General features: G+C 42.0%; 1 protein-coding gene across 8 annotated transcripts in view; it reads left to right on the top strand.

Moving 5' to 3' along the window:
- Positions 1–15,950, top strand: part of LOC124142019 (inositol 1,4,5-trisphosphate receptor type 3-like) — a 244,393-nt gene that overhangs the window by 160,913 nt on the left and 67,530 nt on the right. For all 8 annotated transcript variants that reach the window (XM_048397454.1, XM_048397456.1, XM_048397455.1 and 5 more), the window contains 3 exons: positions 10,712–10,785; positions 11,603–11,730; positions 14,279–14,365. In XM_048397454.1, the coding sequence (XP_048253411.1) occupies positions 10,712–10,785; positions 11,603–11,730; positions 14,279–14,365 (289 nt within the window). The remainder of the gene's footprint in view (positions 1–10,711; positions 10,786–11,602; positions 11,731–14,278; positions 14,366–15,950) is intronic.

The following is a 15,950-nucleotide window of genomic DNA, read 5'->3' as shown; positions in this document are numbered from 1 at the left end:
CTTTAGAGGTCGGATGGCCTAGTGGTTAATGTGCTGGCTCGTCACGACGAAGACCCGTGTTCGATCCTAAAATGGTCACAGTTAAGCCCTTTCTCAATGTATCTCGAAATATCAGGCCGGGGACACAGGAAATGAGCTTTACATATTGTATCAATGGAGAATCGAAGCCGGCCCTCGTGACTCTTTAACCATTAGGCTAACCCACTACCCGAGTAATGTTGAGATAAAGAAAATTGAGGGGTCAATCCCGACGTTTAGGCGATGGTGCTATTAATACTGAGACCTATATATCCACGGTGAAGGGATTACGCTTTTTGCTGACTTGATTCGTCACGGAAATATTTCCTGGAGGGCTTTAAATATTATATGCTACGCCCATGTGTATAATTTGTCAAATCTCACGCTTGAATGTCGGCAATGATTCATTGCTAGCGCTGGAGATTAAACCGCCGTGTTTGTTAATGAAGGCGCGTTATAGCACACGTGAAAATATCGATAAAAAAAACCGAAATATGAGTAATAATTTATTGTTAAAGCGAAATGTGAATGAGCAATGCCCGACATCCTGTCTGCATTAGACTATTTTTTTCAACTTATTTAGAAAATGTGTAAGGCTATTTTCCCCAGACTTAGTTCATGTTTTAACGTAAAACATATGATTGTATTGTGATAATAATTTGCTGTTATGCTTCATATATCAACCGTAGGTATAGGCACTTCAGACTACAAATAAAGTGGTAGCTTATCTTACCTTGTTGATTTTCGTAACGCATTTGTTATTTACAGATTCCGAATTATCTATACGTGTAATTGTTTACAGTGAACCAAAGACATGTATTGATATGTACGTGAACGTATACAGAATACTCGTTGAACACGCATTACCTTTCGAGTCAACAAAATGGCCGTATCTGAATCCGGGATCACGACCCCTCAACCCCCGTCACTGACACCCCACCCCCAACCCCCCTGTAACTCACCCCCGCCCCTTCCACAACCCCACCCTCCCTCCCCCAAACACATGCATACACTCACCCCTCTCCTAGTGTTATCGGGTATTACATTCTCGCCAATGTATACATTGAGCCTATTGTGGAAAATGTGAAGAAAACACACCCGATAAATAATCTACCCGCGCTACCCTCCCCTTTGGTGTTGCAAGGGGTGACGGAGACAATGCACGTCTCGCCTTCCATATTTGTGGAACCCGATTTACACCATTGTATATAGATCAGGAGCCATTTCAAACACCCGTCGTCACCCTCGTAGTCCCCCCCCCCCCCCCCCCCCCCCCCTACCCCAACGATTGCACCCGGAGTAACGGGGTTACACGTTGAATTGTTCGTGTCCTTCATGTATATATGCATGAATGTTTCGCTTTCCCCATGCATGTGAAGAAACAGCCCCGCTTTCAAAGCCTTCCTCTCGATCAAAATACCGGACAGGCGTGATCGATTTTTTCATGTTTCCTGTCCTTAAAAGTGTTTTGGTTGTTGTTTTGTTTGTTGTTTTGAACAACATAATCTCTACCCGTAATGTTTATGCCAACCTACCGCACACAAAGCCAAGCTTGTTCAACTTCACAGCCTGTGCAAGTATTCCCACATGCCTATTCCTTTATGCTCATTTCCCAACATAAAATTCACACCAATTCAAACGTTTCAGAATTGTTTTTAATACAGTAATAAAACATAATTAATTCTTCAATACGCCCCTTCAGCTCTTACCGTTGCCAGCATCATATATACGATAATTGCTGGTTTAACCTTCGTAACAGAGCTGTTTTAGATACAGTTCTTGATCTGAAGATTCTAACGTCTTACCATGGACACGTGTCAGTGCCATTGGGTGGTCTTCGAGGAAGATCGGCTTTTGAGTAGCATAATGATTAGATTTTGAAAGATGTCTATGTTATTGGTAATTTAATACCACTACTGATAATAGTATCTCTGGATGTCCAAATATCCAGAAGTGGCCCTGATGCAGATAGGATAGGTAGCCACCATGGGATTTCGTGGTGATGATTTTAACGTTGTAAGATGTATTACTTCTAGCATAACGGGGGCACGGGTGGCCAAGTCGTCTAAGGCGCCGTGATTCGCTGTGCAGAGTTGCGTCCCTTGGGCACGCCAGAAACCTATGATTGTGGGTTCGAATCTCGGTTCGCCCCGATTATGTTTCTAGATTTGTCAGCACCATACCCGTGCTCGTGGGTTTCACCGAAGTGGTAAATGTCCGAGACCTGCATCACTTCGGGCTTTCCTCCTACATTTAGCTGACACGCCGTGATATAACTGGAATACTGTTAAAAGCGGCGTAAAACCCAACTCACTCACTCACTCACTCGAGCAGTACATTCGACGTCTTCCCGAGGCAAGGGAGTTAACTGACTATAAAAGTGGAAACTGTTAACGCCCTTGCCTCGGGAAGATGTACATTCGTTTGCGTTATACCGGTTGTATTTCCTCATAATTGTTAGGATACATTGTCCAAGTTAATCTTACTAGCAGTCATGGACAACGTTTACAATGTTATGTCTATACTGAAGTTCTTGCTTTTGTTCTGGGACAAACATTGACATACAGGGCTCCTTGAACATGGCAGATAACACGTATAATTGTTTAAATGTTGTTTCCATCACCGAAACATGCAAAGTCGGTCACTTTGTGACAACTTTAGTGAAAATTCAAGATGGCCGCCAACCTTCCTTTTAAATAGAACCACTTTTGTTGATAAATCCTAAAAGTGTTTAAGTTACGATTATCTGGGCGTTAATAACACTTTGGAACGGTTCCATGTGTGTTTATGTTTGAGTTTGCAGTCGATGCCTTTTTTTGCAGTACTTTCTTCAGTTCTCTGAAATATTTGTTAATTCCATTAGTACCTTTACACGAGACTTTGGTCCTTCATATGAACATCCGGTCTACCAATCTGTGCCTCCTTCCCGTTTCAATCTACACCTCATTACTGGTTGTTTTTCTGTCCACTTAACATTCTCAAGGTGATAATCCCTCACAAAAACAAAATGTTTATATGTTTGAAGCTGACGTGAGTTAACATGGTCCTGCAAATAGAATGTGGTAATAATTATTAAAACTATCTCAGTATCGGGACCATCTCGACAGAAAGTTAAACTGAAACGTCGCATCATTATAACATGGATGTCAGTACAGGAGACGTTGACTAAAAAACGACCAAAGAAATCCATAATCATAAGAAATCTGGTAAAAGCAGCGTCCATTGTACGATACCAACTACATCATAAGCATGTTTTTATTATTCAAAATTAAATAGTGATGATCGCGAAAAGGTGGTAATCTTTACAAACTCATGCAAGGGCAAGTCAACTGTAAGCCTAAAAAAACGGGACTATATGGAAGACGTCAAATATGTACATGTCAAATTTGGAATTTGGAAACCCCCTTAAACAGGACGTTTGTGATCCCAGTGAACCGCCCTGCGTAACGAATGATAGATTCAGACTATAGCCCCTTTTCTATATAATCTACATTTTGACGTTCCGGGCAGTGATCATCCGGAATGCTGATAGTGTCCGGTTTAACGAGGTTTTACTGTATTCAAGCTGTGATCCAAAATGTCCATACCTGGTGCCGAGGTTATGAAATAGTTTGCATAGCAAAGCTTGTAAATATAAAACGTCATCGTCAGAGAATTATCACCCTCGATTATCCGCCGATACAGATTCTTTATGAATGGGTCCCTGAAAATGATAACACACGTGTCAGAAGGAATATTAACGTTTTATCGCCCGTTAAAAAGTTTGCAGTTGCGTACACCGAGTAATCAAACGTGTACACCAGCTTTAAATCGCTCAAAAGACATAACAAATAAGACAAGACTGAATTAAATTCTGTTTCACTCCCGCCATGGGGAGTTTATTGAATTTGTATGTCAGTAGCATAACATACAGGGTTTTTAGGTGCTTTATAGAGGAACTATCACTGTGTTAGTGAGATCTAAGTTCCCACCAGGTATTCGCGGTATGTCAGATGGTAGAGACTGCTGAAATGACATGTTTGTTTTAGCAAGTAGAGAGAATACCACGGCCGATGTTCAGACAGTTTGTGACAAGCAGAGATTCTCTTTCTTTGCCTCGCTGCGCGTGTACGTTTTACGCCTTAAAGGTGCCTCGGTGATGAGGCGTGGGCTGATGGACTGCTTCTTGTAATCCCGTTATGACCTATTTAAGGCGTGGGCACTTATCAGGATTTTGGTTTGACGCTGTGGGCTTTAGAAACTGATTCAGAAGTCAGACTGTCAGACATGTGTTTGGCTGGCGAAGATACCCTTGTCGATCCCCTTTAAGGGCATAGCAGGACCTTAAGACGCCAGACCGTCACGCACATTCGGCTAGACAGTTACCAGAATGTTGATCCCCTTTTAAAAAGATTCGGACTCCAGAATGTCAAAAGCCCGTTAGAACAATTCCAGACGTAAAGACAGGAGAGCCCCTTTAAGAAGATATATTCATAACTTTATCACTCTTAATAACGAATAACGTAAGGCACTATCGTCAGTAACGCAGACTCGTTAACACCTTCACAATACACACTGGGAATTCAAATTTAACAAATTAATTCGGCTTTTTTTCAGTTGGATAACACAATGTCAATTATAAACACGATAATTAATATTTTTTTTCTCATTAATCTTAACAAAAGGCCGTAAAGCCAAGTGAATTATATTGTAGCCGCGACTGGAATGCAGTGGCTGTAATATGTTAGACTGCCTCGCCCCGGGCGTGTGTACTTGTGTCATCCAGATAACTTCCTAGGGTCGGATGTTTGTCAGATGTTGCAGAATGTTTACAATACCTGCCTTTACAATGAGAATTAATTAGATACCAACGGCACTGTCGTTGATTCATGACAAGGGGCATGCCGTTGCTCTCCAGCGTGTTTTACTGTTATGGCTACATGGTTACGTTACATAACGGCACATGAAATACGTTTTCTGGAAATGACCGCACCGCCCTGTGAAAGCCACTTGAAGGTGTTAGAGATGAATGGGCGAGGAGGTCGGACGCAGATACAATGTTTGATGTATCCAGGAGTAAATATAACATAGTGGTTTTCTCCTTTGATTCTGTATACTACATTGAACATGTTGAAAAAACATGTTTATGTGAATCTACGTATTGTCGCATCCCATATTACTTCATCACTGTAAATAAGTAAACATTGATTTTTTTTTTTAACGTGAACGATCAACGGGTTCATGGCAATAGGATTTTTAAAAATGACACCATGCTATGCCTCATAAGTAGAACTGAGAAGCATTACTGTGTAAACATAATTTCGTTGAAGTCACGTTTATTCAAACGCGTTCAAGTGTATCATGCTCTGAAATTTCAATTTCTTCTTTTTTAAATTTAAAACTGTGATAAACACTGCAGCTCTCGAGAGTCACCTTTCAAATTTTATTCAAACACAGAATAACGTTTTTCGAAAACCTCCGAGTCGATCCAGGCATGCTGCGCTACGTTCCAGACTCGGTCGGTATTTGAGAAGTAGTCATTAAATCACGTGAGGACTGTGACATGTTTAACTTGCCAAATGTCATGTTGGCCTAGATCATGTGACCGGCATCTTATGGTATTTAAGGCCAATATATAACGGTTAAGACTTGCCGAAGACGTGTAATTACAAGTCTTGTGTGCAGTATCTATGTAGTGTTCCAATTCAATATACTCTGCCGTTATCCACACAAGTATGCTATGTACAAATGAGCGGACATCCTACCTCTACATATACGTCAATATTAATACAAGTATATTAACATGTTGATATTGTTTTCAAATTTGTTTGTTTAGCGCCGCACTCAGCAATATTCCAGCTATATGACGGCGGTCTGTAAATAATCGAGTCGGGACCAGACAATCTAGTAATTAATATCATGAGCATCAATCCACGCACTTGGCATACGTTGACATGCATCAACCAAGTCAGCGAGCCTGACCACCCAATCCCGTTATTCGCCTCTTACGACAAGCATAGTCACCTTTAACAGCAATCATGGGTTGCTGAAGACCTATTCTACCCCGGATCTTCATGGGTCTGTTTTCAAATGAAAATCTATTCTATTTATATGATGATTTAAGCGCTTCCACAGAGAGAAAGATTACATCTATTAATTTTAAATTAGTCATAATGATTGACCAAGGCCAAGACAGTTGCTGCGACATATTTTAATAAACGGATGAAATAGCTATTGTCCTGTATAGCATCAAAACAGTAAAACAGTAATTAAAAAAGACATGAGCATGACGTCCACTTATGTATTCATGACGTCCACTTATGTATTCATGACGTCCACTTATGTATTCATGACGTCCACTTATGTATTCATGACATAACGTTAACGTTAGTTTAACATTTCATGGTCGAATGTCATCCACAAGTACACACCATGTTCTCGAAGACACTATACAAACAATAGGTAACGTTAAGGTCAAATTAAGTTTCCTGGTTCTGTGATGTCCCAACGTCATGTAAACAAAGGGTCGTAGAGTGTCGCCCTGGCTCATCCAGGCACGTTCATTGCCAGGTTTGCGGGGTCAGTCGTCCAATGACCGTCAAATATGCTGACCCCTTCGCTACGCTTGTCACCGAGATGCTAGACTAGCCATTATATGTGATGAAGCTGGTTGGGGAGGGCCAGCTTCGTGTATCTGCATACCGCGTTGTATTCATTCAGGTGGCGTTGGTATAGAAAATAGAATTGAAACATTCCAGCAGGTGGTTGGACCTAGAAGGTGGAACATAGGCTTGGCGACGTGATGCTGCAATAGTGTGAAGCGATAAAACCACAGCGGTGTTTTAATAGGTTGTATTGTTAATACCAGGACCGGTTTGTTTGTCGCATAGTGTGTGAAGTGCTTGACACTGATACGCATATCCATGAAAAACAACACGTGCGCATCTTGTGATGGGGAGTTTAATTCCATCTGCATCTGTTGTTTGTTGATATAAGTTAACAGTGCTTGACTATTTTATAGAGTTACATGTACATATGGACCCGTGAAGATTCCGGGGTAGAATAGGTGTTCAGCAACCCATGCTTGCCGTAAAAGGTGACTATGCTTGTCGTTAAAGGCGAGTAACGGGATCGGGTGGTCAGGCTCGCTGACTAGGCTGATGCATGTCATCGATCCCAATTGCGTGGATCGATGCTCATGATATCAATCAGTGGATTGTCTGGTCCAGACTCGATTATTTACAGACCGCCGTCATATAGCTGGAATATTGCTGAGTGCGGCGTTACATCATCCCCTCCAAGCACTTATGGACATTTGATATATATAACGAGTGTGTAAGTTAGAGCTTAACACAGTGAGCGTGAAAAGGTGATTGAGTTTAACGACGCTTTTAACAGTTTTCCATATATTAATGTGGCAGCAAAGCCCACAATGAATTGTCAAGACCTCCTGTTTTTTGGATTAATAGAGAGGTTTTATTTGTCTGTTTGGTGTTTAACGCCACAATGGGAAATATTCCAGTTATGACAGCAGTCAGACAATCCAGTGACTGACATCCCACGCCGTCGAACCGAGCTCCGCCATTCGATACATTTAGTGGGCTCTTGATGAAAAAGAGGCGGTCGGGTAGCCTAGTGGTTCAAGCGTTCGGCCCCGGTTCGATTCCCGACATGGATACAATTCGTGAAGCCCATTTCTGGTGTCCCCCCGCCGTGATATTGCTGGAATATTGCTAAAAGCGGCGTAAAACCATACTCACACACTCTTGATGACAAAGGTTTCTAGTGGTCAACTTAAACCGGAGTGCCCACGGGGTATTATATTAACACTGATACCACGGACATGGGTCAATGAATTCATATTGTTTTCCGTCGCCATCAGCACTATTCCCGTAATATAAACAGGAAATACTAACAGCGGCGTTAAACCATATTCACTAGACGCTACGTAGTCTGTCTTACAGACGCTGATACAAATATATATCAAATACAGCCCATGCAAGTCTATAATGTTTGGCAAGTCTAGATCACTGCAGTATCTGAAAATGAAGAGTCACTGGTCTCCTTTTTATTATATTTTTATTAAGATAACTGAACAACTGTTTTTTTATGTACGATATGTTCATTTCAGAGACTAGATGTTAGTCTAGACGCTACCTAGCGGTATCGGTGTTGCAGTGTAGGACGGCTGGTGGGCTCTGTGCCACTTTGAAACATAACCTTCTCTTCGGAGAAAAGTGCACATGATCATGTAGCGAAAGAACTCCAAAATATGACATTTAAACCCTCTCGTTACTTTTGACATTTCCCTTTAAACTTCAAAATAACATCCAAGTAACAGGTTTGAAGTGTTTACACACAAAACAAGCAGAAAGCGTATTTTTATCGCGGGCACACAATAGACGTTTAATGCAAGGCTTTATGTAAAACCCATTCAAACTCGTGGAAGCTGGTATGGCAATAATTAATCAACTTCTTTCAAAAGTTCACGTTGACATGAGTATTGCTTTCCAGTGTTGTAAGGGGATACCACACAGCTCTGACATAAAATAGTTAACGCTCATTCAGAAGGCAAATGGGGCACAGGTTTCCCCGCCATAATTCTCTGTGCAGAGTTGCGTCCCTTAGTGTGCCAGGATCCTATGATAGTGGGTTTGAATGCCAGTTTCACCTTAATAATGATCGACGGTTTGTCAGCATCATACAAAAAGTCGTGATTTTCAGCAAAGTGGTAGCTACCTTAACTCTGGCTTTCCCCTCGCATCGAACTGACACGCCGTGGTGTCGCTTAAATAATGTTAAAGCGGCGTTAAATCCCAACGACCCACTCAAAAGATGAAACTAAAACAAAACGTTTCGGCTTTTGGAAGATTTGTTGGTTGGTTGTTTAACGCTGCGATCAGCAATATACCAGCTATATGACGGCTGTAAATAATCGAGTCTGAACCAGACGGGCCAGTGATTGATATCATGAGCATCGATCTACATAATTGGGATAGATGACATGCATCAACCAAGTCAGCGATCCCGTTAGTCATCTTCTACGACAAGCATAGCCGTATCTTACAACAAGCATGGGTTGTTGAAGACCTATTCTCTGCCCGGATCTTCACGGGTCGGCTATTGGAAGAAAGTAATGCTAGTTCATATGGTCCCATGGGTTGAATTTGTTAAAGTTAAGCCTCAATTTAAATACAGTAAACTACGGTTATAACGAACTCAAAGGGACTACTAATTTTTGTTCGTTATAACCGTAGTTCGTTATAAGCATATATACAGCATAACTACAGCAAATAGTCGGGACCGAAAAGTAAGTTCGTTATATCCGTCAGTTCGTTATAAGCGTGTTCGTTATAACCGTAGTTTACTGTATATTTGTATTGAATGTGTGAAGTTTAACGGTTAACCTGATCATCCTGTTCTTTTGTCTGTTACTACTTCCATTCAGTGGTCTGTCTTACTCGCAAGTTCTGTTTTACGCCTCGTTTATATGCCAATCACATGCTCTGGCATCGAGGCTGCGCCGAAATACCACATCGGACATAGTTTACCGTTATATTACAGGTGCGCGAGTGCCGTGAAGATCACGATCATATAGAACATACCGACACCTTGTAGCCTTGCGTGTACAATCTTCAGGATCCCGCAGACATGCATGTGTATTTTTTTTAATACTGAAATAGCGGGTAACCACTATCAGTAATGCAAGCACCGCCAAGTTGTCCTTCAGATCCCGCAGTCAGAATGTCAACTAGCATTTAGCAATATTAGCATCCTTCTGTCGGCATTGGTTCTGAAAAAAATGATTATTTAATGTTTTTCATGTTTTTGATATATTCAAGCACCATTCAATACACTTTGTATCATCTTCGTGAATAACATGCCTGGCATGGCATGGAATGGTAAAACTTTCGCAGAATCAATTTGATAAAAACTATATTTATATAAATGAACGACCAATTCGTTGCGATCATGTTAAATGGTCATACAAGCACAGGTTTTTTTGTTGACTGTTGCTTGTTCGGTTTCCATGTCACGGCTTGACACCCGTATGAAGGCAGGGTAGATTTGGTCCCTAGTAACCAATGATAGTCGCAACAGTCGCCTAAAGTAGGTCGGGATATCCGGCTTGTCTGCTTGTATGTCAGCGTGAACCAGTGTCGTGACATTGTGCCCCCATGGCATGGATCGTTGCTCATACTGTCGGTCACCGGTTTGACTCGATCATATAGACTGTCGTGAAATAGCTTGAATATTGCTGACCGTCGCGTTGATAAATATTCACTCACTGAATGTTGTATACGTACTGTTTCCTATGTCTTAAGGACCGCCTCCGTGGTCTAATGGTAGAGCGTCCGCCCGGAGAGTGGAAGGTCCGGGGTTCGATCCCCAGCCGCGTCATACCATGATGTGAAAGATAGTACTTGTTGTTACCCTGTCTGGCGCTCGGCATTAAGGGGCTAAAACAAGGACTGGTCGGCTCGGAGTCAGTATATTGTGTTTGAGTGGGGTATTCTTGTTAAACTGCAGCATGGTATCTCAGTGTGCTAGCACTATAAATCGGCATCAGTCCGGACTAGTACAAGCAGCCACACACACACATACACGTGCATGCACGTCGCTATATAAGTGCAATAATCTTGGACGCGACGTTAAACCCCATTTCACCTCACCTCCTATGTCTTAATATTTTATTGTTTATTTTCTCTTGCAGCTCCACCAACAATGGCCTCTGTGTGTACTCCAACCAGGATCGCAACAGACCCGTCAACATTCCAAACCCTCAAGGTCAGACACCTCTCACCCTCATTTTCCAGCCACACCTTGTATGACATACCACCAACACGAACATATTAATTAATAAACATCCCCGAAAGCCTTGGGGCAAGTCTGGATTTTTTTCACATTGTTTTGGTTTCTGTACATTATGTTACAGGACATGTAACAAAATAATTTCTAAAACTATTTTCATATCATAGAGATGCTATAGCATTGTGTTGTGTGGGATGCTGTTTCCGCATCAGGAGGAAATGTTATTCAGAGGTTCATCGCTACTCATACGGGTGGCACTGTATTCATGTAAAATGCTGTAAAAAAAATAACATTCCTGTCACTTTTTAATTTCCATAAGGGCAGATAAATATACATTTTGAAACTGTATTGTTTTCTAACCCTACCGACCCTGAAAAAACCCAAAATAGTAAAAGGGTCTAAAATTATATATATGTTTATTTTGACAACCGATCAAAAGTTTAAGATGAACTGCGATTTCTTTGAGCTTCGCGCCTATCAGTGGACATGTTACTGTTTCGGCTGGTCAGGCTTGCTTCGAATCTCGACATGGTGGAACGTCATTTTAATGTCGTGAAACGGGAAAATATATGATCCATTCTAATAAACAAAAGCCCCCGACAGTTTTTCTCCTAAGACCACATACATATAATAACATAGTAAAACAGACCCTGGCGCTGTCTTCAGTGTTGGTGCTTTGAAGAGTAAAACTTCATGGACATTCTCGTCAACTTTGAATAGCCTTTAATCACATGGAGTTTTGTTGTGGTATAAGTCTGTTTTTTTCACAATATGTTAATATGTTTTATTTCAGCTGTGGTGTTCCAAATGTTCATCCAGAACAGGTACAAACTCAACAAAAAATACCGAAAATGGCTTGCCTTGTCACAGAACCCGGATGTTGCGGACCCGGGGATCAAGGTCATGCTCAACCAGGCCAAGGTCAGTAAACATGTTATGAAACCGGTCATATCTTATTTAGTCTCACGCCACTAAAGCAAATTAGAATACCCTTTAATCCCATTTGACCATCCAACACGCACCTTCACACAGACATTCCTTTGTCAGTATAACACTAAGTACGTTTGTGATTAACGTGTTGTTTAATGTGTCCTTTAGTCATATTTTAAATTACACAAAACTGATAGATGAGTCAATACTACTTACAGATGTGACGGCGGCGGCGGTAGCCTTGTGGTTTAAGCGTTCGCTCGTCACGCCGAAGACCCGGGTTCGATTCCCCACATGGGTACAATGCGTGAAGCCCATTTCTGATGTTCCCAGCCGTGATTTTGGTGGAATATTTATAAAAGCGGCGTAAAACAATACTCGTTCACTAATGGGATTTTGTCAAATAGCAATCCCCGATTTGATACAAATCCACAGGTGTCAGTTTCTCGATCAGTTCGTTAATGTCAAATATGGTCTGAAAAAATTGCAAAATGTTATAACAATAGAAATTAAAAATAGCAGCAAAGTCAATGGAATGTCTTCATGAAATAAAATAAAACGCAAATGAGTGCAGTACACGTTCCAATCTTGAGTGCAGTTGAAATGTGCATCAAACCTGCTTGTTTCCTTTACCTGCACACATCGTATAAATATAGGTTGTTGTACCTCATCCTCATCCTGCTCGGACATGTTGTCTCTGCAAGCTGTATCCGAGATGTATGTATTCGACTTTCTCCTGCCAAGAAATATTTCTTATCAAAGATTTAGCACGTACCTGACCCACCCACGTGTGGGTCTTTACCTGTCGACGTATGTTAATTGGCCCCATCCCGTCTTTTTGTGTTTATCTTTTGCGAATAATCTCAAAATATTGTAAATTTTTACAGATAGTTGTTGTGTATTACTCACTAGAATATTTTGTGTCAACATATGTAATACGTGGCTATTTACGTGTACTCACACTTCATTTTTCTTCCTATTCCCAAGTAGACCTCAGGACATATCTAAAACAGCAGTTTCTTGGTGTATTAGTGATATCTCACGATTAATACTTTTATGTATACGACACTTATTACATGCATTTCAATTATTTCATTACGGTAATGCGTGTATATTAATACACATAGATAAGGTCATATAGAAATGTGCTCAAGAGAAGTGATAATTCCTTGTACAGATCGACCAGTGGTCTAAGTGACCGCGATTCGCCGTGAAGAGTTACGTCCCTTAGTCATGCAAGGATTCGCTCTGATAATGACTCTTGGTCCATATTCCGTGCCACTTGTCTCCCCATCAAGCTGACACGTCGTGATATAACTGAAATACTGTCCAAGGCGGTATCAAACAAACTCACTCAACGTTAAGAAACTGAACGACCACGGTAACTTAGGCTCAGATACAGAACATTGACCCCTGGTAAAAATATGTATCTAGCCCGCTATGTGTTTTTTTTACAATGACCCTTAATTGATAAAAAGAAATCTTAAATAAAGGGGTTTGGAAGACATTACGCGCTCAACATGTTGGCATCAGAATGAGGTTTAGTTGCTTCTGTCCTTAACTATGAATGCTTAATTAACCATACTAATGCTCACAATCAAGATGAACATATGTCCACGTTATCAATAAATAATGCTATTACTGTACGTCATCAACTTCAGTGGGGGCGGTCGGGTAGCCTAGTGGTTAAAGCGTTCGCTTGTCACGCCGAAGACCCGGGTTCGATTCCCGACATGGGTACAATGTGTGAAGCCATTCCTGGTGTCCCCCGCCGTGATATTGCTTGAATATTGCTAAAAGCGGCGTAAAACCATACTCACTCACTCATCAACTTCAGTGAGCCTGATCCACTGCGACCTAAATAATAAACCTACTTTCCAAACACCGACTAACCAACAATCATAACGCCAATGCCGTATCATAGTTATACTTAAATACATAGTGATGTTATATTCAGAAAACTCATATTCCCAGCTGGTCTATTCATGACCGACATATACCATGCGCAGTATCTCCGGTATCCGTCACTATATAACGTCGAGAATGCATTTATCCTCCTACTTTTCACACGCAATATATTGTAGGTGTATGCTATTCCACGTACAGGCAATTACGTTCCCCTCGTTATACTGATCTGCACACAAGATAAGATGTTTGTCATGCCCAATGAGTTATCTCCCCTTCGTCCAACTGTTCCTTACACAAAGGATACAACGTAAAAGTATGCTATCCCATCGACAAGGTATCTTCCTTACACAAGATACTTCGCTGTGCAGAGTTGCGTCCCTTGGGCACGCCAGAAACCTATGATTGTGGGTTCGAATCCCGGTTCGACTCCATTATGTTTCTAGGTTTGTCAGCACCATACCCGTGCTGGTGGGTTTCACCGAAGTGGTAAATGTCTGAGACCTGCATCACTTCGGGCTTTCCTCCCACATTAAGCTGACACGCCGTGATATGACTGGAATACTGATAAAAGCGGCGTTAAGCCCAACTCACACGCCTCATATTAACGTATTATCTCCCCCTTGTCCTACAGATGGCGGCGGAAGCTGAGAACAAAGACAACGAGGCGGAACAGAAGCGACAGCATGGAAAGAGGGTGCGGTATGGCGAGATCGTACAGGTCAGTTGGGCGCCATCCCCTTTCATTTTTACATCAAGTAACTAACAAATTCATAAAGGGCTGAGACCGATGAAGATCCGGGGTAGAATAGGTCTTCGGGAACCCATGCTTGCCGTAAAAGGCGACCAACGGGATCGGGTGGTCAGGCTCGCTGACTTGCTTGATGCATGTCATTGGATCCCAATTGTGTGGATCGATCGCTCATGATGTAAATCACTGGATTTTCTGGTCCAGACTCGATCATTTACAGACCGCCGTCAAACAGCTGGAATATTGCTGAGTGCGGCGTTAAACAACAAACAAACTATAAAGGGCGGTATGGTGGCCCAGTGGTTAAAGCGTTAGATCGTCAAGCTGAAGATCCGGGTTCGATTCCTCACATGATCAGTGAAATATGTGAAGCCCATTGGTATTCCCCACTTAATTGTGTTGGGGTAATTCATCGCCCCCTCGTCAGGACACGAGTATTGATAAGAAAACATACAACTTTAAACGAGCATTGGCGTCTTCCTAACACGTTTTATGTACATAATAATATGGCCATAGGGAGATATTGGCGAATCGTTCTTTTTATTCCCCAAAGCCAGGATTCGTTCCTCAAAGTGATCATATCGTAACAACTGTAGTGAGTCTGGAAGGACCGCCTCCGTGGTCTAATGGTAGAGCGTCCGCCCGGAGAGCGGAAGGTCCGGGGTTCGATCCCCAGCCGCGTCATACCAAAAGACGTTAAAAGATGGTACTTGTTGTTACCCTGTCTGGCGCTCGGCATTAAGGGGCTTAAACAAGGACTGGTCGGCTCGGAGTCAGTATACTGTGTCTGAGTGGGGTATTCATCTTAAACTGCGGCATGGTATCTCAGTGCGCGAGCACTATAAATCGGCATTGGTCCGGACTAGTACACACACACACACACACACACACACACACACACACACGCATGCATGCACGTTGCTATATAAGTGCAATAATCTTGGACGCGACGTTAAACCCCATTTCACCTCCCCTACAGTCTGGAAGTTAGGATAGTTTTGGCGCAAAGAACGCTTTGTGGAACGGAACCCTGTACATCACACAGAAGCAGAATATTTCTCTGCAATAGTCTAAGATTTTACTTACCAAAGAAGATGAGTGATAGCACGGAGCTCCGTTGTCATAGGTTCATGTTACAGGTATTAGGTATTTTCGCTTGTGAGGATGGGGTCTTTTTTTATTTAATTTCAAGGCATGAAAAATCAAACACAAGAACAGGAGACAGGTTCGGACAACCACACTGAGCAGAAAAAACAACTTCTGCTCTCACCTCTGCCGGTATCTACTCTAAGCGTGCACTCTCCGGAGGGCTGTGTACCGTCAGTTATACCCTGGCCGTCAAAGGTCGTGTGTCCGATGCCACATAGTAAAAACACTATACATTTCTTAAAACACATGCAGCGTAGAAACTGGGGCACTAAGATCTCTTCAAAGTCAGGTTACGTTTTGCTACCCAGCAGAGTTATTCACAGAACCAGGCCCCTGCTAGGGTCAATAAAATCTCTCCAAGATCAGGCTCACGCCTGAGCGAATATCATAGCCCTGGCTTTCACAG

This window comes from Haliotis rufescens, unplaced genomic scaffold (assembly GCF_023055435.1).
Source record: "Haliotis rufescens isolate VD_foot unplaced genomic scaffold, xgHalRufe1.0.p SCAF_17, whole genome shotgun sequence".
Lineage (NCBI taxonomy): Eukaryota > Metazoa > Mollusca > Gastropoda > Lepetellida > Haliotidae > Haliotis > Haliotis rufescens.
Note: the sequence above shows the minus strand (reverse complement) of the source record. Positions and strands in the feature narration are given on the sequence as shown.